Raw genomic sequence first — 20,956 nt, forward strand, 5'->3', positions numbered from 1 at the left:
GTTGTCTCAGAGTCATATGCGTAAACGTCAAAGAATAACTCACGGTGAGCAGATTCCTAGCAGATACTGATCAGCATTTACGCATAACCAAAAGCAACTCTTGCAGAATTTGTTTAAATTTAAATATGGCCTCTATCCTGTGGTGATTCATCAAACGATTCTCCTCCTCCTTGTACCTTTAACTAAATGCCAAGGAGACAAATGTGCGAATCTTATAATGCGACTTGACTCACCCTCCCACGGCTATGATTCACATCCAAGTAATGTCTCTTAACTAATCGCAAACTTAAACGCGCTGTTTAGCGTGGCGGCTTAACTTCATCTGGATGTCTCTCATATTCCAATGTGTTAAACTAGCTGCTTACATGTGATCCCTCGAATATATGCTGTGTCTTCTGGGAGTTTCTGCAATATCATCTGCATCTCACTCTTCTACAGAAACAACAGTGCGTTAGTTCTGTCGGAATAGGCCTTTGAGCTTCAGCTCTCTCGGGACTGATGTTTGTATGCTGAAGGATGGTATCGCCAACAATCTGTGTAATGTACTGAAGATGAACTTTGAGCTGTCAGTGGGAATGTCTCAGTATTCATATTTATAATATCATATGGGTGGTAGATTATAAGAAAAGACTTGAAAAGACCTGTTTACCATCTCAAGGGCTTTTTCTTCCTCTCAGTGGTTCCTATAGAATCGCACCCACTCCCCAAACGGTTCAAATCCATAATTGTAATTAACTAAAAATTACAATGCTAATTTGGTAACATACAGTACTGCAATGTTTTAAAGACTGAATTAATATGTTGACTTTTTTATTGTTGTAAATAATATTCAAATATCTGGTCACACTTTAGATTAGGGTCTAATTCTCACTATTAACTAATTATTAACTAGAATTTTTGCCTCAAACTCCTAATTACGGTTTATTAATAGTTAGTAAGGTAGTTGTTAAGTTTAGGTATTGAGTAGGATTGAGGAATGTAGAATATGGTCATGCAGAATAAACGATTAATATGTGATTTATAAGTACTAATAAACACCCAATATCCTAGTAATATGCATGCAAATACGCAGTTAGTTAATAATGAGAATTGTATCCTAAACTACAGTGTTACCAAATATTTATTACAAAAAGCTGATTGTCTATAACTGTGTATGTAAATGTCTATAACTGCACATTGTCATATGAACAACATATTCAGTACTGTATAAGTTCAAGACATTTTGAGTGCAGTGGTTCAGTAAGTGAGTCAGATTCAGTGAAGGATTCATAAGACAGATTCAAGCTCTGTTCCAAAACCTACTGAACCATCTCGCTGCATATTGCCTACATAGACTTTTGCGTTCTAAGGCAGCATGCTCACTTAAACACTTCGCACTGGAAACTCAACTAAGTTTCAACAGAGTTTGACTAACAGCACACACTAATAAAAATACATAGCACACACAAAAACTTAGCTTCTGAGCACCTATGATGCCTTCAAAAGTGACTCACTAGTTTTTGGAACAAAGCCTGTGATTTTTTTTTTTTTTTTTTTTTGTGGGGAGATTATTAAACAAGCCAACTTCTAAGAGTCATTTGTTCCTGATTTGGACTACACTAGTCATGCTGTATGTTCTTGAGCACAGCCAACAAAAATCACACAATATGAAGAAGTGTTGTCTTAGCATTATTTCACAATACAGAGTTTTTTTGTTTGTTTTTTCCATCACATTCAAATGAGACTGCAAGCTCACAACTCAGAGAATAATATAATTTCCTTTACTATAGTGCTGTAGAATAGTTCAGGAAACTCTGCTTTCAGCTAAGGTCTCTTTCTCGCCGTCTCTCAGGCCTCGGGCTTTTCATCACGTATAACTCTTCTAAGGCTTAACTTTATATTGCATTCTAATTTCATCTCTCTCTCTATTCTCTATCAGGTAGTTCTCAGCGTTATCATCATTTCATAATACCCTGCCTATTTCTGAAATTTCTAGTTCCTCAGTTGTGCAGTAGTGTTAAGAAATCTTCTATTCTCATCTCTTCTTTATAGTTCCCATCTTAACTTCATAGTTTAATTAAATGGCTTTTATTAATATGATTTTAATGCGTAATGCTGTTTTTTTTTGTTTTTTTTAGCAATACGAGCATGGCCAATAGTGATGCACTTCTCTGACTAAGCCATAAAGCCTTTAATAATGAACAGATTTTATTCAATAAGCTTTTACTCTGATTGGTTTGAAGCAGCAGAGGGTGGAGTCAAATGCTGTGTCCTACAGTTTTGCTATTTAAAGTCCCCAGGAAATCAATTGATGTTCATAATTTTCTTTTCTAAGCACAATTCTTATTGAAACAGAATGGTTGGGCAGAATATTTCTTTTTTTAATGCAGGAGGAGGGGCTTTTTCACTCTAGAGCACATTTGATTGGATAAATATCTGTGTAGTGCAAGATGAGTCATCAATATTTTTGGTACATTTTCCTAGTGTACATCAGTGTTGTTATTGTTAACTAAAATTAAAAACCGTTTTCATTAAATAAAATGAAGCTGAAATAAAATAAAATATAAATATTAGATAAAATTAAAAAAAATATATATATAAAACAAAACTTAGAAATGTTGCCTTGGCAACTAACTGAAACAAAATAATCTTAAGAACTGAGATTACTAAAGCTAAAATTGATATAAAGCTAACAAAAAGAATAAAACAAACTAAAATTAAAATTAAATATTAAAATATTAAAACAAAAGCTATTAGAAAATATGAATAAATAGTATAATAGTATATAATTACTACAAAATAACAAATTCTAAATGTGTATATCTACTAAAAGGGAGTTTTGACAATTAACTAAAAACCACAAAATTATAACTTTATTTTAATAGGGTCTTTAAAAACGTAGGGTAAGTCATTCAAACTTTGGTGCAGAATTATAACCACAACTTTTTTTTCTTTTTTTTTCCACCAACTCACCCCTTCACAAGCTCAATCACGATAAAGTCACTGCCGTCTCCAGAGTTAAACAGCATCAGACCATCTGGGCTGGTGGTCTTGAACTGGAAGAAGAGGTGCATGGAGGCGTAAGCCTGCAGGGTGGACAGCGCCACATAACTGGCTCGATTCCGAAAGCTGACCGGATCGGCCACGATGCGGCGCATGCCGAAGCGAGCATTGAGCTCGCAGTAGGAGATGTCACCATTCTTGCACTGGTCTAGGTACGGCATGCCATTGAAAGAGAGGCCCTGCAGGTGGCCGATGAAGTTGGAAGGCATGACTGAGATAAAGCGCCGCTCAGTCATGATGCCCGTCTCTATGTGGTGGAACTCCAGCTGCGTGTGTGCTCCGCTCATCTGGCCTGTGGCGGAACCAAACACGCTCGATTAGTCAGGTCTGGGAACTGATGATATGAGGGAATGGCGTGCTGCCTGAGCCCATCCCAAGGCAAGTACAGCTTTTGATGTTCAATTCAGAGTTGGATGTGCTGTAACGCTGAACTTGCAATGTGCAAGATGAATCTTAACCTGAAAAACTATTCTATATATAATCTTTCAGTTGTCACCACAATGACAAATACATAAATAAAACATGCTGCCCTAACTAGGTACAATGTTTTAAGTGTCAAGCAAGTCTATGTATACTGAATGTAAAAACCTGTGAAGATAACTTTCTATAAGGAACGTACTGAAATTTAAGTCATTATTGATTGAAATATTGAATTGTTCATGAAATGGGTAGCAATATGTGAACAAACTAGTCACACTTTATCATGATTTGTATGATTTGGTTCACAAAAGCAGTCTAAATGATTTATACACAAATTAGAAACATTAGAATTTAAGGTCCCACTTTATATTAGGTGGCCTTAACTACTATGTACTTACATTTAAAAGAATCATTTGATACAATGCACTTATTGTGTACATACATGTTTTTACATTGTACTTATATTTTTAAAATACCTGCATGTAATTACATCTGTAATTAATTTCTGTAAGTACATTTATAATTACACTATTAACCCATCCCTTACACCTTAACCCACCCTTAAACCTACCCATACCACCAAACCTTTCCCTAACCTTACCCGTATCCCACCTCAATAGCAACAAAAGTGTTTTCCAATACAATATGAACACAATAAGTACATTGTACTTATTTTTAGACGTAAGTACATAGTAGTTAAGGCCACCTAATATAAAGTGGGACCGAATTCAACTATGAGGTGCAAGATTTCAGACCAATTAGATTTCATAGTTTCATAGTAGGCAGGGCTACCCAGTGCTACGCTACAGAAAAAGAACGATTGTCAAAATGTCTGAGATAGCTTTTAACCAGTCACTTTAATGAATCACACCTGCTTAGGATATAGTAAGAATGTTTATGTGCACTTTAAAAGATTATTTTCAGACTAAAATTGCACATAATGTGCATTGTGTATCATATATACCAGTGGTTCTCAACCCGCGGCCCACCATGAATTCAATATGCCGACCACAATTAAAAAATAAATTATAGTTTTACAATTTATTTTTGTTTTTAAATTTAAATTAAAATGGATTACACAAACATAAATTTGAGATATAATGTTTTATTTGTCATATAAAATCATTTTGGTGAGCATTTATTATTTTCAGACCTGCGCAGACCTATATGTGCTGACGCAATTACACAGCTTTGGCAGAATTCCAACAGTAGCCATTATTTTTGTAAATTTAGGGATCAAAATGGTCAAATTTGTTATTAGAAGAGAAAAACGAAATGTGGAGCATACAATGAAGGAACACATGCAAACAAGAAGAGTCGTAGCATCAGCAGCGAAGGTAAGTAAAATGGAAGAATCAGTTATGAGCGAGATGGGCAGCCTTTGTTTGCTCTGTAGTAAAGTACTTGGCATATGCAAAACCTACAATTTCAAAAGACTGAATTGTGAATTCAATGTGTTTGTTTGATGTACTTGTATTTTAAATCAATAAAAAAAAAAAACGCATCAGCGCACCTGCGGCTGGAACGAGGCCAACTTGGCCGCGCGCTTGCGGATCCGATGCTGCGCCAGGGATTGAGACATGACAGAATGCACGATATCGTCAGAGATTGTAATAACAATGCGCTCAATGTTGTTTGTAAAGACAGCTGAATAACATTTGCTTAAGGCGTTTGTGTGATTGTTTGGTGACTGTTACGATGCTGTTGAAGAGAGTTTACAGTCATACAGAGTTAAATAGCTGCTTAAAGTGATTGTATACAGTTTGTGTATGTTCATTGAGCATTATTATCTGATTATTACTGTAAAGCTAATGTCAGTAAGTATAATAATAATAATATCTGCTAATACCATAACATTAAATCTGATTGGTCTGCATTGGTGACGTCATATGTAAATTATATGCGGCCCGTGAGACTTGCACTTGGACCATAGTGCAGCCCACTGGGAAAAAAGTTTGAGAACCACTGATATATACACTGTTCAAAAGTTTGGGGTCGGTGAGATTTTTTAATGTTTATGAAAGAAGTTTCTTATGATCACCAGGGGTGCATTTCATTAAAAACAGAATAAAAATTATTGTGAAATATTATTATAACAAAGAAAAATCTATTATGATATATTTTAAATGTAATTTATTCCTCTGATGGCAAAGCTGAATTTTCAACAGCCATTGCTGCCGTGTTTAGTACCAAATGATCCTTCAGAAATCATTTTAATATGCTGATTTGGTGTTCAAGAAACATTAATTATTATCAATGTTGAAACTATTGTGCTGCTTAGTAGAAACTTTGATAGGATTCTATCAGGATTCTTTGATTAATAAAAAGTTCAAAAGAACAGCATTTATTTGAAATAGAAATTTTCTGTAATCATTTAAAAGTACTGATACTTTTAAAGTATCCTTAATGAAAAAAAGTATTGTAAGTACTTTTTTCAAGGTTCTTTGAATAAAAAGTTCAAAAGAACAGCATTTTTCTCAAATATAAATCATTTTTTACATTACAATTGTATTTAATGTCACTTTTTATTAATTTAATGCATGAATAAAAGTATTAATTTCCTTCAAAAAGACCCCAAACTTTTGAATGTAGTGTATACTTGGACAGACAGATTAAGACAGCATTATGACTTGATTATAACTGTAGTAACTGTCCATGTGTCCATATACAGTACATGTACTGTGTGTGAGGTCTTCCGCTCACCCTCCACGGTCACGTTGTCAACAGAAAGCTGCAGGCTCTTCCCACGGCGCACCACCTTCACAGAGTGCCACTCATTGTCATTCAGCTTATGCCCTGCGAACAGAGTCTCCGGTCCTTTACCTGCAGAGAGAGAGGGCCAAAGTCACACACCGCTGCAAGCTTCCCATCTTATCAATGCAGCACAGTCTACCTCACAGGCCTGGTGCTCTCCCTCACACACATACAGATACAGACACATACTCACAGTGAACTGACAGGACATATCTACAAACTCAAACGTTTACAGAGAGAGTGCAGACACGCATACTGGCACTCATGAGCATACCTACACATGCAAACACAACTCATTTACATTTCACACAACCACGCGCCCACACAAAACATACACACCGAGACATTCCTTAAGGAGAATCGTGACACATACATATGCTGTTCTTCTAATACTTTCTGCGAGCCTGTATAGTGTATATATAATTCATTTTTTAAGAGGCATGTACCAGTATTTAAATTCTGGTCAGTAACAATAAGCTATTAGAGTTGAAGAGGTATAACAGTATATCACGGTATGAAAAAAAAAAAAAAAAAAAAAAGAAGTTACATTTCAGGTGTTCAGTCACTTACACAAGTGTGACCCCCAAATGAACAATTTCAGAGGGTTAATTACTGTGTTTACTTGTCTTTAATAATTCTTGAAATTTATATTAGTTAGGCTAGTGTTTTTGCTATGGTATTTTTAAACCATAGGCAAAAGTTCCTTGTGTAAGTGTTCTTTAGCCTGTTGATTTTTGTTTATGGTATTCAGCTACAATGAATTGTTTTGCAATAAGTCTTTATAATAAATGTGAATGATATCCAAACATGCTGACACACGGGGCAACTTTTTGTTGCTGGGCAATGTTGCCTATAGTCACTTTCCCATTGAGAATGGGCAACAAATCAATGGGAAAGTGCCAAAGCAACATTGCTTGGCAACACTGCCTGGCAACATTGCTCAAAAAGTTGCCCCGTGTATCATCAACTTAAGTCTTTTTTTTACCTTATTGGAATCGAAATTAGGAATCAATAAGAATCAGAATCGATAAGCAGAATAGGAATTAGAATTGGAAACGTTAAAATTTAAATGATACCCAAACCTAAATGTGACCGATCGCTGTAGCCACCTCTGATCAAGCGGCACGTGAACCAATCATCACTTCCTCTTTACCACTAGTTACAGCATGAAATAAGCATGAATGAACATCAGAAGGTATGTTGAAAAATGAGACATATAGACATATATTTGTGATGACAAAGCTGAAGTGTCACAGCTCAGTGTCACAATCCATTAGAAATCACTGAAAAATGGTTGTGCTGCTTAATATTTTTCTAGAAACCATGATATATCCATTAGAAATCACTGAAAAATGGTTGTGCTGCTTAATATTCTTCTAGAAACCATGATATATTCAAAAGTACAGCTTACTTACTTTTCAGTTAGTCTTCCTACTAATGCCATTATTTTTTCATTCAGACCGATTTTCAAACGCACAATTTTTTTCTCAATTACAATTTAATGGCATATTTCATAATGTCTGCACATCTAGTTCTTGGGGGAGGCAATTTCACACTTGGGCGTTTGTTGCTTTGGGATTGGTGCACACAGGGTAAAAGTTTTTCCGTTAACAAGAAGCTCCATACCAACAAGAACAAGTTCGGGAATCAAAGGCATTTCAAAGTTTATTTAGAAATGAAATATTATGAAAATGTAAACTGCTGGTGCGTTGCTCTGCAAACCATAAACATTTTACAACTGTTAGGTGACGTTTGAGCATTATCACACACCGTGTGAAAACTTTTCATGATGTGCTTGGGAAATCATCAACTGTCAGCTCGCTTCTCACACAAAACTAGACCGTTTGCACCCTGGACATATCTGTATATATGCACTGTAAAATTTAATGTTGCACATTATACACATTAATATTATTATAGAAGTACTATTGTTAGTATTCTCCTTTGCATTTTTAATGTGATGGATTAAATGTATGTAGTATAATGTGCCCTGGGAAATACATTTTAAACAAGAGATGACAGATTTGTGGTTTAATTCCATCGAGTTTACATTGTTGTTGCATTGAGTTTAATACATGCTTCAGCTGGACTAATTTAGAATTGTTTTGTTTCATTTATTTTGGAAAAATGTGCATCTGTACTGGAAATAAATGTTGTCTTTTTTAAATAATTAAGTATGATGTGGTGATTCAAGGGAAATGATGAAAGATTTAATATCTTTGAGATAATACACTCAAATGTATCGCCGGCTGGTTTGTATTCTCTTGCTCCTATGTTAAAAGATAATGACATGGGAGCCGGAGAATAGAAACCAACCGGTGGTACATTTGAGAAAACCTTGCTTTTCATTATACAAATATAAATTTAGTAAATATTGACCTATAATTTTGTGAACAAAACAAAGGCTTTAATGACATAAGTATGTTTTAAACATTTTTAGAGCTAAGTTTCAATTCACAGGATATAACACAGCCGAGATGGTAATTAATGCATTGCTGTTAAAAGGTACAATATGTAACTTTTTTTTGTTCAAAATTAACAAAATTTAAATAATGAGTCATCAATACATTATCAATCCTTCTTCCAAAACACGTTTTTGTCTTACCCTGATTCACTATGGTAAGCCTATTATAAGTGTTTATATTTTAGACCTGTGGGGATGGTTTCTGCGGAAAACTGTGTACATATGTCACTCGCCCGTGCAATACTCGTCATATCCATAAATAGAGAAATATTGCTCTGGCTACTTTGACGTGTGTATAGTGTGGGAGTGGCATAGGTTAGTTATCACAACAAGCAAGAAAAGATGACACGGAGCATGCTAAATCTTGAACCTCTGGGAAATCACTAATAAAATAAACGCAGAACAAAGGAGGGTCTGCCAGCAAAAAGAGAACATGACAGAGATTATAATAAAACAAGAATCAGCATTAGCTTGGCTTTTCAGAGATGGCAAGTACTGAAGGATTCGTAATGTTGTAAAAGTGGTGACATTGATGAGATGGCATTTTTATTACTCAACAGGAGAGTAAAGTATTTTATTGAACAGATAAATTGGCATATATAACTCTCTAAGAGTTCATTGTAAAGCATTATGTCTTGTGAAGGGTAATTTCATGTAGAGCAGTAGGATAACCATATTCATCCGCACAGTCACGCAGAGCCAAAGCATAACCAAAACAATGTTGTTCTGCAAAATGCATGGTTTTGTTTTTAACCACTAGAGGGCCAAAAATTACATAGTGTACCTTTAAATATAGAGAACTTAGATTTTTTGCTAAAATGCAGTGTCATTGAGCACGTTTACATGCACATCAGTAAGATAACTCACAAATATCAGCTTACTGAAATAAACTTCTTCCTTTCCTGCAAAATGCTTGCTCTGTTTAGATGCGTTTAAATCTGCACTAAGGATGCGTTTCTGTCACGTATCACACATGCGCACTTCAATAAGCAGACAGAAAGCAGGTTAATGCATTTACATGTTGCGCGAAATCAGGGTAAGAAGCACAAAATAACTACCTGTTCTGATCAGTTTATGCTTAAGCCGTTTATGACCTTACTCCGATAAAAGAAAAGGGGTTACCACGTTTACACGTTCGTTGTCGGCTTATTATGCATAATCGGCTTAAGAACGTGCATGTAAACGCACTCATTATGTTAACATGTATGTAAATAGTCAATTGAGGTGCTCGTTGGCACCCCCTCCAGCTGGTTTGTGCCCCCTCCGGCAGCCCTGGTTTGCTTCATGTACCTGTGGTTTAATCTAAATAGCTCTTTTACACATTTATTTCCTATCGTCTTAACATAGCTCCATTTCCTCCTTGTTTCTTATGAATTCCCCCAACAGCTAAACCTAAACCATTATTACATCACAACCAGTGTTGGGTACTGTAATTAACTGTAAATTAATTACTTATCCACTGAAAAAGTAAAGTAAGGGATTACTGTTCATTTTTAGGTAATTTAATTACAGTTACTTATAATGTACTTGCGTTACATACTGTAAATTAGTTCAACAGTTCTGTTCAAATCAATATTGAATTTAAAATCAAAATTTGTCGTCTAAAGGTAAAAGTGAACGCTGCCTCTTTAAAAACGTTAGCTGTAGTGCTGTTGCGCGCGAGTTCACAACTTTGCACCAGTTGGCTGCGTAGTAGCTTCTGAAGATATCGGCAGAAAGCAAGTGGCTGTTTTGCAGAATGGAAATATTCCAATTACTTCACTTTTTTGACACAGGTAGGCAAGAACATTACGGTAAAATGTCAGCTATGTCCTAGGGAGAAAAAACTACTGAGAGATGGTCTTCAGTCAGTGCACTCTCAACCAAAGCGCACACACATAGCCGCCTCTCGAGAGTGTCAAATTTTCGCGGTTTATTACATAAACGTTCAAATACACACACAGTTATGTCAAAATGCACGTCTATATTCGCATTGGTTATGTGAATGTGAACAGCATGTGTAACAGCATATTGTCTCCGTCCATTAGGTCTTAGTGACAGCAGCCTTTAAAACATACTACTGTCTACTAATGGCTGTCTGTATTATAAATGATAATCAAACAACAAAAGAAAAGCTTTAATAAGGATTAATCTATATTTAATTTATTCAGTTATGACTATGCAGAGTTATTTTATATGTGATTATTCAATTTCTGTGGTATTTTTACTTACTACTATTAGACCTATCTGAAAAAATATATAGCATTGTTTTATTTGTATCCTTATATATTTTTACCATGGTATTGACTTTGGTATCAAGTATTGTGCACTTTTGGAGGTATCGGTACCGACTACTAGATTTTTGGTATCGTGACATCCCTATTTGTTACTAAAAGTAAAAGTATTATAGTATGTTTTAATAAAGCTAAAAAAAAATTAAAAAGCTATAAAAGGCTAAACTATTCCATGTTTGACTCATATTTAAATTATTAAAAGAGTTTCCTTTCTATTGTCTATCCTGTCAAAGTTTTTAGTGATTTTAAGAAGTAATTAGTAATGAGTTGAATTACTTATTGAGTAATGAAATTACTTTTCAGACAGAGTAATTAGAAAAGTATTTTAAATACAACATTGATGATGCAATTAGTAATTAGTAATTAATTACATTTTTGAAGTAACTTACCCAACACTGATCACAACTAGAGCCCGCCCGATATTGGTTTTAGGGGGCCGATGCCGATACCGATATTATGGAGTAAAAAAAAGTCTGATATCAATATATGGGCCGATATTTTTTATGTCTATATATTATAGGTGTGCAACGGTTCAGGTTATCATCACGGTTTTAGGATCATGGTTTCGGTATGTGCTATGTTCAGGGAAAATAGAACAACTGTAAAATAAAAATAAAGAAAATAAGAACAAATAATCAAACTACAAGCAACAGCAGGTATTTCAGGTATCTAATAGTAGTTTTCAGGTACAGAAAATGAATAAAATAAACAAATATAAAATGACTGTTTATAAAATGGTTAGTTCCTGTCCTTAATTCTGATTGGTCAATAGCTGTGTTTTATTCACGATAAAACACGGCTATGACCGCTTCACCCAACTGTTCTGTGTATCACTACACAACACCCTTAGCAACCACTCTTAGCAACGTAAACTATGTTCTCAACTGATATTGTTCATTGAAGCTTACTGTATTATATAGAAAAGTATTGTGAGAAAAAGATCGAGTGAGCGAGTTTATTACCTGCATTCAGATTTAGCATTTTCCTTCAGGTCAGTCCTATGTTCATAATAAAAAAACTTAAATGTCTGTCTTCTCAATGTAAAAGTCTTCGCTACTGACTGACACACTCATAAAGACAGTCTTTGCCGCCATCTAATTGCGCAATAATGTAACTTCTGTTGCTGTTCACGGTCAGGGACTATTTTTTCTTCCGGCGGAAGGAAGGCTTTTAGCGAAAGTTTACTTCATGAAAGTTGCATTGCTACATATTTTTGGCTTTAATATTTGTATTGTGTGTAACCGTTTTTTAACCGCTTCGCATCATGCCTAACAACGCCCTTCAGCCATGACTTATTCAAGATACAGCACAGCCTCTCGTACCTTATTGCTTACTTATTATCTTCACTGTATAAATTAAGTAAAGACTCTTTCGCGTCTTGCTCATGAGTGTTTAAATTAGCAAGGCTTAAATGAGTTTAGTTTAAACACAGATAGCAACGTGTGCTGTTCATGTCTCACCTATGCTCGCGCGCTATCAACACCTGGGAATGACGGCGTAAATGACTGCTCATATAGGGCATATGGCCCTCGCAGTGAACCAAGTTTACAAAGAGTGACTGTTTTGTCCACACTTTTTGATCATCGTTGTTGTAACGTATCGGGAAGCCAGATTTTGAGATTAACCTGTGGTGCAAGTGCGTGCCGAAAATGTTCATATCCGTGAAATATCTGCGGCATATACGCCGATGCCGACAGGCTCATATACACTATGTGTGATTGTTAAAAGCTATTTTTCATCTGCAGCTGCCAGTTCAGCTCTGCTATTGACTAAACTACTATATAAATATGCTTTTTATTTCTCCTTTACATTTGTCACTTACAGATACAAACCACACTGATACGGTTTCTTTAAAAATTGCTTCAAAAAAAACAATTGGAAAAACAGTTCTGCTCATTATAACAGAGAATGACTAGTGATGTCTGAGCATTTGTGTGTAACATGAGACAAACGCATTATACTTAAACTGAACTGAAAGGAAATTGAATTGGCCCTGGGTATGTGTATAATCATCTTATAGGCTCAGAAGTTTTATGGCCAAAGAACAAAACCACACTGTGCCTCAGTACACAGGTTTATAGTGACAGCACACACACACACCAAATCTCTCACAGACCTCAAGAGTCCAACCGCCGACACGAAACCAATCAGCAGCAGTGAACGTTCACCGATAATAAGCTAAAGTAACGGTTCTGAGACGCGCCTGCTGCCAGGCCGCCGCGGCCCCGGTTGGCGTGTGTTCAGAGGTGCCTGGGGTGTGCGTGGAAAAATGGGTCAGGCCGATGCAGCTGCCTCAGCCTTCATCGTGCGGAGCGGCTACTGCCTGACATGGCGGTTCAAAGCCCCTCAGACTGCACTGCTGGCTACTCTAATTGGCTCTGCAGGAGTCAACAGACCCTCCAAGGAACAACGTCAGCCTATTTGTAGGGGTGTTGTAGCACTTGGAATCTGGTAAACCTTTTATGGATGACTTCAGATAAGCTAGTTTTAATATGGTAGGCAATCTGTTCGCAGCTTAAAAAAAAAAAAAAAAAAAAAAAAAAAAAAATCACACTATACTGTAGATACAGTAACTGCAAGCAAAACTCTTAACAACCAGGTATGTGTGACAATCTTTGCATTGGAATGTGTCGGTGTCATACCATCCCTCTAATTAGCTCTTCCAGCTCTAAAAAAAAAAATACACAGAATAAGCGAGCAGGAGGCAGAGCGAGGGGGAGTTGTCTTTCTACACCTTCTGGCAGCTTGTTAATTAAATTTAAATCATTGCCCATCCCTACTTTTAAATCTAAGAGCGCACGTGTCGATTCGGCTCGGCCTCGTATTACTCAGCACTTCGGATGAAACTGTGACAGCATAAATGATTCGAGCACAAATACAACCTGTTCGTGTAAGTGAATACAAGTTAGAGCAATGCAAGATGTTAGATGTAATGCAGATCTTCATATCAAACTTTGATGAATAGCCTTAGGCATTGGAAAATGTCAATTATTCACCAAAACCTAATGTTAATTTAACATTGCGTGATTTTTGCATGGTAACGTCATTTGAATCTGCTTCGTATTCATGACTACTCTGTGCTAAACTGTTTAAAATGCACATCATGGTGAGGAGAAAAAAAATAGACTTCTAACAGATGGCAGAGGGCCCTAATTGGGTATAATTTACTTTAACTACCAGCATTTCTGTCTATTTAAAAGTCAATTAACATTTTACTGTCATTAAAACTTCCATCAGTCTAAATATGTTTGACATACCCATCGAGTTAATATTGAGAGTGTAGAGGGGACTGTGAAACACTTTCACAGGTTAACATATCAAATGGTCATGCTCGCCTGATTATGAATGTACTTATCCACATATGAGCAAGCAGAGATTCATCATCCCGTGAGCATTTTGCACGATAAATCGCTTCTTGGGTCCTAAATAGCGGGCATGCCATAAAACTTAATATGTGTCATCAAATGCGTTTACCTGTAGTTTGTAACATATTTGATGACAAGAATCTTAGCTTCCCTAAAAAGGGATAATTTGTAGATTCAGTCCTTTAAAAAGCACTTGGAGATTCTGAGACTTGCTTGAGACAATATCTGATGTTATAATAGATGGTGTTTGTTGCCACCTGGTGGTGGAAGCTGAGAATGAATTCATGATATTATGATAATTAGAAAAGGAATGTTCCAGTCCTGGATGGTCAATATAGCACTTCATCAGTGCTAAAATATACTAACAGCCAAATCTTACAATACATATATAGTACATAATTTAGATTGTTTACCCTTTATTTTCATTTTAGGTTCGTTTGAGGCAGGATTTGTAAGCAGAAACATAATGCTTATAATATTATAAAAGCATGCCGATTTTTTGTTAAAACTTGTGTATTATTTGAGCGGTATGCTTTATGGTTTTGATACTATAGAAACAGATTTTACCCCTTTCACTTCCAGTGTAAGTGCTCCAGTGTAACCCAGATTTTTGCTTTTTTTAAAAAAAAAAGGGACACGCAGAAAATATTTTGAAGAAATCAACATTATGCCACAAGTAAGTGCCGTCAAATGAGCTTAAATTGGAGAAATCTGTGAAATTCTGTTGAATATTGTGTAATTGATAGCTTAAAACAACCTAAGTAGGCAAATATTTCACACACAAATACAAAAGGAGCTCAGAATATGTAGATCTTTATAAATAAACAGTTGCAAAGTCTGTGTGGGCCTACTTACTGCTTAAATGTCGTGCGTAATTTACAGTTCATTTAAATAAGCACATGATGCATCATGCTTTTTCATTTATAATGAAAAACATTCCACATATCCAAATTTGTTGAGTCATTATCACAGATGAATGAACAATTTTTGATGACGCATTTGAATGGTGAACATGTCAAAATTTTCACTACGCAAAAGGTTTTTATGCCTTTTTGGGAACTGTGTCCTGAAGCACAAACACCTACTACCTCATGACTAATGAAGTACTAGAGAGACAAATCTCACAATTACAAGCCTAATTTACATGTAAATACTTTATGTGGCACACATTTTAGTAGTCTAGAATTTCTTAAGCTAATGGAAAAAGCTTTAATCCTCAAACAAAGGAAAAAGGGGATGAAGTCACATACTGTACTGTATGTGACACATACTGCCTCGTATTTTTTTTTTTTTTTTTTTTTTTGATACTCATGAAACCGAAACAAAACACATCCAATAACACACACATTTTTACTCAGTTAAATAAATGCTTATACTGTATAAAGCCAAGTAAATAATAAATATACCAATATTAGCTGACATTATACTACCACATTATTACCTATCTACCTACACAACCATTTTAAAAATTTAAAATTTGAGGTCAGTAAGACTTTTTTTTTTTTTTTAAATAATAATAATAAATGAATGTTTATTCAGCGAGGATGCATTCAAGGATTATCAAAAGTGACAGTAAAGATATTTATAACGTTACAAAATATTTAATTTCGATTAAATTGAAAAGTGCGTCCATAAAAAAATAATTAAGTAGCACAACTGTTTTCAACATTGATAATAATAAAAATGTTTCTTGAGCAGCAAATCAGCACATTAGAATGATTTCTGAAGGATCATGTGACACTGAAGACTGGAGTAATGATGCTGAAAATTCAGCTTTGATCACAGGAATAAATTACATTTTAAAATATATTATAATAGAAAAAAGTTCACCTAAATTGTAATAATATTTTACAATATTTTCTTTATTTTTCATCAAATAAATGCAGCCTAGATGAGCATAAGACACTACTTTCAAAACAAAACAAAACAAAAAAAAACTTTACCAACACCAAACTTTGAATGGAAGTGTATATTTTTATTTATTTTTTAATTTTTATTTTATTTTTATTTTTTTGCCCCTTGGAAATCTGTGAGCTAATCTCCAAGTTTGGATCATTAAACCCAAATTAAATGTAAATGATAGATAGATCCACATAATTTAATAAAGTATTCCAGTGAGTAGATTAATAATTATAAACAGTACTACTGACAAACCTTAACTTTACCCTTTAAAAAAATGAATATATATATATATATATATATATATATATATATGAGTGTGTGTGTTTTTTTGTTGTTGTTTTTTTAATTGTTTTCCAAATGAGGACATCCATATATATATATTTTTTTTTTATCAGATTAAGCCAACTTCTGTGGACAAATTTGTCTCCAATCTAGCTAAACACATACACAAACACACAGTCCTGTAGTCTCATACATCCCATTCACACTACTTACCTTCAGAATCACTGCACAGCTAATACTGAGGATTGCACCGTTTCCCAACACATGGATGTAACACTGCTCAAATACAGGCAATGTTCAACCTCACGCCTGATTTGGCAAATGAAGATTTCTTCTTTTATTATATGGTTTATTATTGTATATTCCTAATGTAAAAGAGTCCCACAGGGACATGAAACAGACTAGAGCATTGGAGGAGCAGTGAGAAACATATGGTGTTGAAATGGAAACTGTTGGGATGGTTATGCTTAATTTCAAACACCGCAGCAAATCGGCATATTTTGCGGAACAAAAGAGATTGAGATTGAGGGAACGCAAGGGGGTGGGGTGGGGGGGTGTTGGGGAAAGAGTAAGAGAGAAAAAGAGAGGGATGCCAACTGGGAACATGTTCAAAAGAAAATCTGTGTTAACGGTGCAGGAAGACAGGATTACGAGGGAGGAGAAGAAACTTTGGATGAATTGGGGCTGAGCATGAGAGAGAGAGAAAGAGACAAAAATAGCATTGCAGATAAAAGAATCACTTACTAAGGTTACAGTCTATCCCGATACAATCTGGTGGGAAAGAGAGTGAGATGGTGAGATTTAAAGGAAAAGAAACTAAAATTCAAAACCACATCCTTCAAGGTTCAATCTGCAGACAAACAAACAATTTTGGCATAGAGTCAACCATCCGGGGACAAGGTGAGAGTCAGAATGGCCCTCTCTACAAAGGCCCACACCCCACAATCACAGGACGAGAGACAGCACACCTGAGCATCTATTTGATGACAAGACCAGATCTGTGACACCTGGCAATTTATATATACTGTATACACAGAAAACATTGGATTTAGCCTGTGCTTTGCCTCCTTCCTGTATGTGGGTGGTGCCAGTATGACTGTAGGCAAGGGCAGTCTGCACCATCAGCCAAGAGCTCATGCTCTGTTTAAAAAACAGGTCACCTATAGTGCTAAACAAATATACAGTGCAATATTTTTCAGCCTTTTGATATATATATATATATCAGCCCTGCTCTGAAATGGATTAAAATGCTGGGGGAACATAGCCGAATGTTGTATATGGTAAAAGCTTGTTAACAGTCTACATAGAAATTATTTACTAAATTAACAAAACAGAGAATGATATTCATTTACAATTTCATGAACCAATATAACAATACATATGTTATACAACTGTTCAAAAGTTTGGGGTTGGTAAGATTTTTTTTATTTTTTTTATTTTTTTATTTTTTATTTTTTTAATGTTAAGCCCACCGAGGCTGCATTTATTTATTTATTTTTTATCAAAAACAGAGTAAAAACAGTAATATTGCAAAATATTATTATTATTATTTAGATTTAGATTATATATTATTATTTAGAGTGACTGTTTTCTATTGTAATATATTTTAAAATGATATTTATTCCTGTGATGCAAAGCTAATTCTAATATGCTGATTTGGTGGTCAAAAACATTTCTTATTATTAATATTGAACAGTTGTGTTGATGAATATTTTTGTAAGAACTGTGAGATATATATATATATATATATATATATATATATATTTAGGACTATTTGATTATTTGATGAAAAGAAACATTCATTTGAAATAGAAATCTTTTGTGACATTACACACCTTTAGCATTAACTCAGCTAAACGAAATACTAATTTATTTAAAAAACAAACAAACAAATAAAAAAAAAACCTGACCCCCAGACTTTTGAATGGCAGTATACCTGCATATGCTTTTCGAATAAAATATCTTAATACATTTCTGAATGACGATTCAAAGAAATTGATGAGTCTGATGATGAGTTTCTGAATCATGGCCATATTGAATAGATTCACAAAAATAAAACAAATCTAATGCCATTTTTGCATCTGAAGTTTAAATCAAGTAAAGAATGCAAAATTATTCTTAAGGCACATTCATTAGAAAACTCAAGGGTCAATAAAAAGCACATTAAAATCATCACAATATTCATATTAATTTTACAGCACCACTAAAATCATTGTGAACCCACCTAGACTTGATCTCTTGAAAATTTTGTCTTATAGAAGAATCTCTGAGAATATCATTCGAAGTTTGTATTATTAAGGCATTGTTAAGCATAGCATTAAGATATTTACCAAGATATTTACCAATGATATTTGCAGACCAAATGTCCATTTTTCTATTCAAGAAGGGGGGGGGGGTAATTGATCCTACTGAATAGTGCGAGCACTCTTGGCTGTGGTGAACTCTCAAGCTGTCAACCGCTACAGAAGAGTGACCACAGACAGCCAGGGACCCGTCTCACTGTCACACTGCTCTAAGACAGAAAGACTAGCTCAGACTCGACTCTCCTGTGGACTGGAACTGTCTGTAATCTTCTGTACAAACAGACACGGTCTGCCGTCAGAGCAGGAGCCTGAGCTGAGAGGACAGTGAGAGAATTACAATATGGTTCTTATGGTGGGGGAGATCAGAGGGCAATTACATTTCTTCCATCACAAACAAGCTAGACTGCTAACACTTACTCAAGTGTATGATCCATAAAGTTCTCTCTCTGCTTAAAAAAAAAAAAAAAAAAAAAAGAAGTGTGATTGTATTACTTTTCATATTTTGATTTTAAAGTATAAAATGTTTTCTTCCCCTGTCTAAAGTTTGACAGCCTTTGAAATTAAACTTATATCTATTATTTCAGTAGCACTTTACAATAAGGTTTATTAGTTAACTTTAGTTAACTACATTAGTTAACGAACTAATAATGAACTGCATATATATAATGAACTATATATATAATGCTAACACTTTACAATAAGGTTCATTTGTTAACATTAGGGTTTTTTACTTTTTAAGTTAATATTAACATCAGATGATAGCTAATATGTAATATTTCAGTATGGCTGTGAAGTTGATGGACAAATGTCATACTACTACAGTATAAAATAAGTCTGAATATTTAACATATGTAATGAAATTTAATAAGCAAAATTATTTCATAAAAGTATCTAGTTCAAGACTTTATCGATCAAGGAATTTTTTTCTCATCAGGTAATCACAATAATTTATAAATATAAAATGATTAAACCTTTTTTTTAAATGAATGGAAATCCCATTTAAGACATTTACTTTAATTGCATATTCCTGACAACTAAAATAATTTATATCATATAAAGATGCAAGAAATTAAATAATGATAATAAAAATTAAAGCAATCATATTATTGATTTGATGTGTGCCCTTATATATATATATATATATATATATATTATATATTATGATCATACATTTCTTGTACCTAAAGATGGCAGTTACAAAATTGTAAGAAAATGGAAAATGATATAATTTCCCCCCGTCTCCCCTAGTATGAATCAATATGTCTTCAAAAGAAAAAACTACATCAGTTGGTCTCTCTGGCTGTCTGCTCTGAAAGCTGCAGAAAAGCTAGCCATTGAAGGCTGCAAAGGTGAGAGAGGAAGAAAGAGAGAGAGAGACAGTGTCAAGAAAGAGATAAAGATGGAGGAATGAGGGTGAAATGCATTCTGGGAGCGACCCCAGACTTGTTCTATGAGTGTCTCACATTCGGAGGTCAGCGGTGAAAGGTTACCTAGGTTGACGGTGAGTCTGACCCTTCCTCCGTCCAGCTCCAGGCGCAGGGTGTCGGCGGACTCTTTGGAGGTGGTGGCCATGAGCAGACCGTAAGCCCTCTGTGACATGAAGCGCAGAGACACGTCCTCAGCCTCAGTGTGAACGGCGTGAGGCATCAGGATCTTCAGAAACATGCTGCCGTCATAACTCAGTACTGCAGACTCTGAAAGAGCAGGAAAAACAAGAGTAAATCAGAAAACAAGCTCTCAAAAATCTTTCTGCTGACCCAGTTGGACCTATAGTTGACATTTGTTACATATATCCCCATATATTATTAATATGCATTTTATGGAGTTATGATGTAGTTTTAAATATTTTTTTTTTTCATGAATTTATATTTAACTTACAATTTTTTTTTTAAATTATTATTTTTATAACTACAAATGTAATAAAAATGTATTAAATTAATTACATTTTTACATTTTAATTTGTCTATTAAAGTCATATTGTAGTTAAATTATAATTTTAATTTATAAAAATGTATCAAAATAAACTTAATTAAAAAAATTAAATGTAAAAAAAATAATAATAGTAGTAGTACACTATAAAAAATTATTTTCATGATTTATCACGTTTTTTCTTTTGTGAAATCAACTTAAATAATTAACGTGATTCAGATA

The 20,956-nt window shown here is 34.6% G+C and overlaps 1 protein-coding gene across 12 annotated transcripts in view; it reads right to left on the reverse strand.

Annotated features, from left to right (window-relative positions):
• Positions 1 to 20,956, reverse strand: part of nrxn2a (neurexin 2a) — a 432,106-nt gene that overhangs the window by 242,607 nt on the left and 168,543 nt on the right. For 11 of the 12 annotated variants that reach the window (XM_051877575.1, XM_051877573.1, XM_051877574.1 and 8 more), the window contains 4 exons: positions 20,296 to 20,499; positions 17,247 to 17,273; positions 6,166 to 6,285; positions 2,953 to 3,334 (listed from right to left, as the gene is read on the reverse strand). In XM_051877575.1, coding sequence (XP_051733535.1) covers positions 2,953 to 3,334; positions 6,166 to 6,285; positions 17,247 to 17,273; positions 20,296 to 20,499 — 733 coding nt within the window. The remainder of the gene's footprint in view (positions 1 to 2,952; positions 3,335 to 6,165; positions 6,286 to 17,246; positions 17,274 to 20,295; positions 20,500 to 20,956) is intronic. The other variant, XM_051877567.1, reaches the window with a different exon arrangement.

This window comes from Ctenopharyngodon idella, chromosome 21 (genome assembly GCF_019924925.1).
Source record: "Ctenopharyngodon idella isolate HZGC_01 chromosome 21, HZGC01, whole genome shotgun sequence".
Classification (NCBI taxonomy): Eukaryota; Metazoa; Chordata; class Actinopteri; order Cypriniformes; family Xenocyprididae; genus Ctenopharyngodon; species Ctenopharyngodon idella.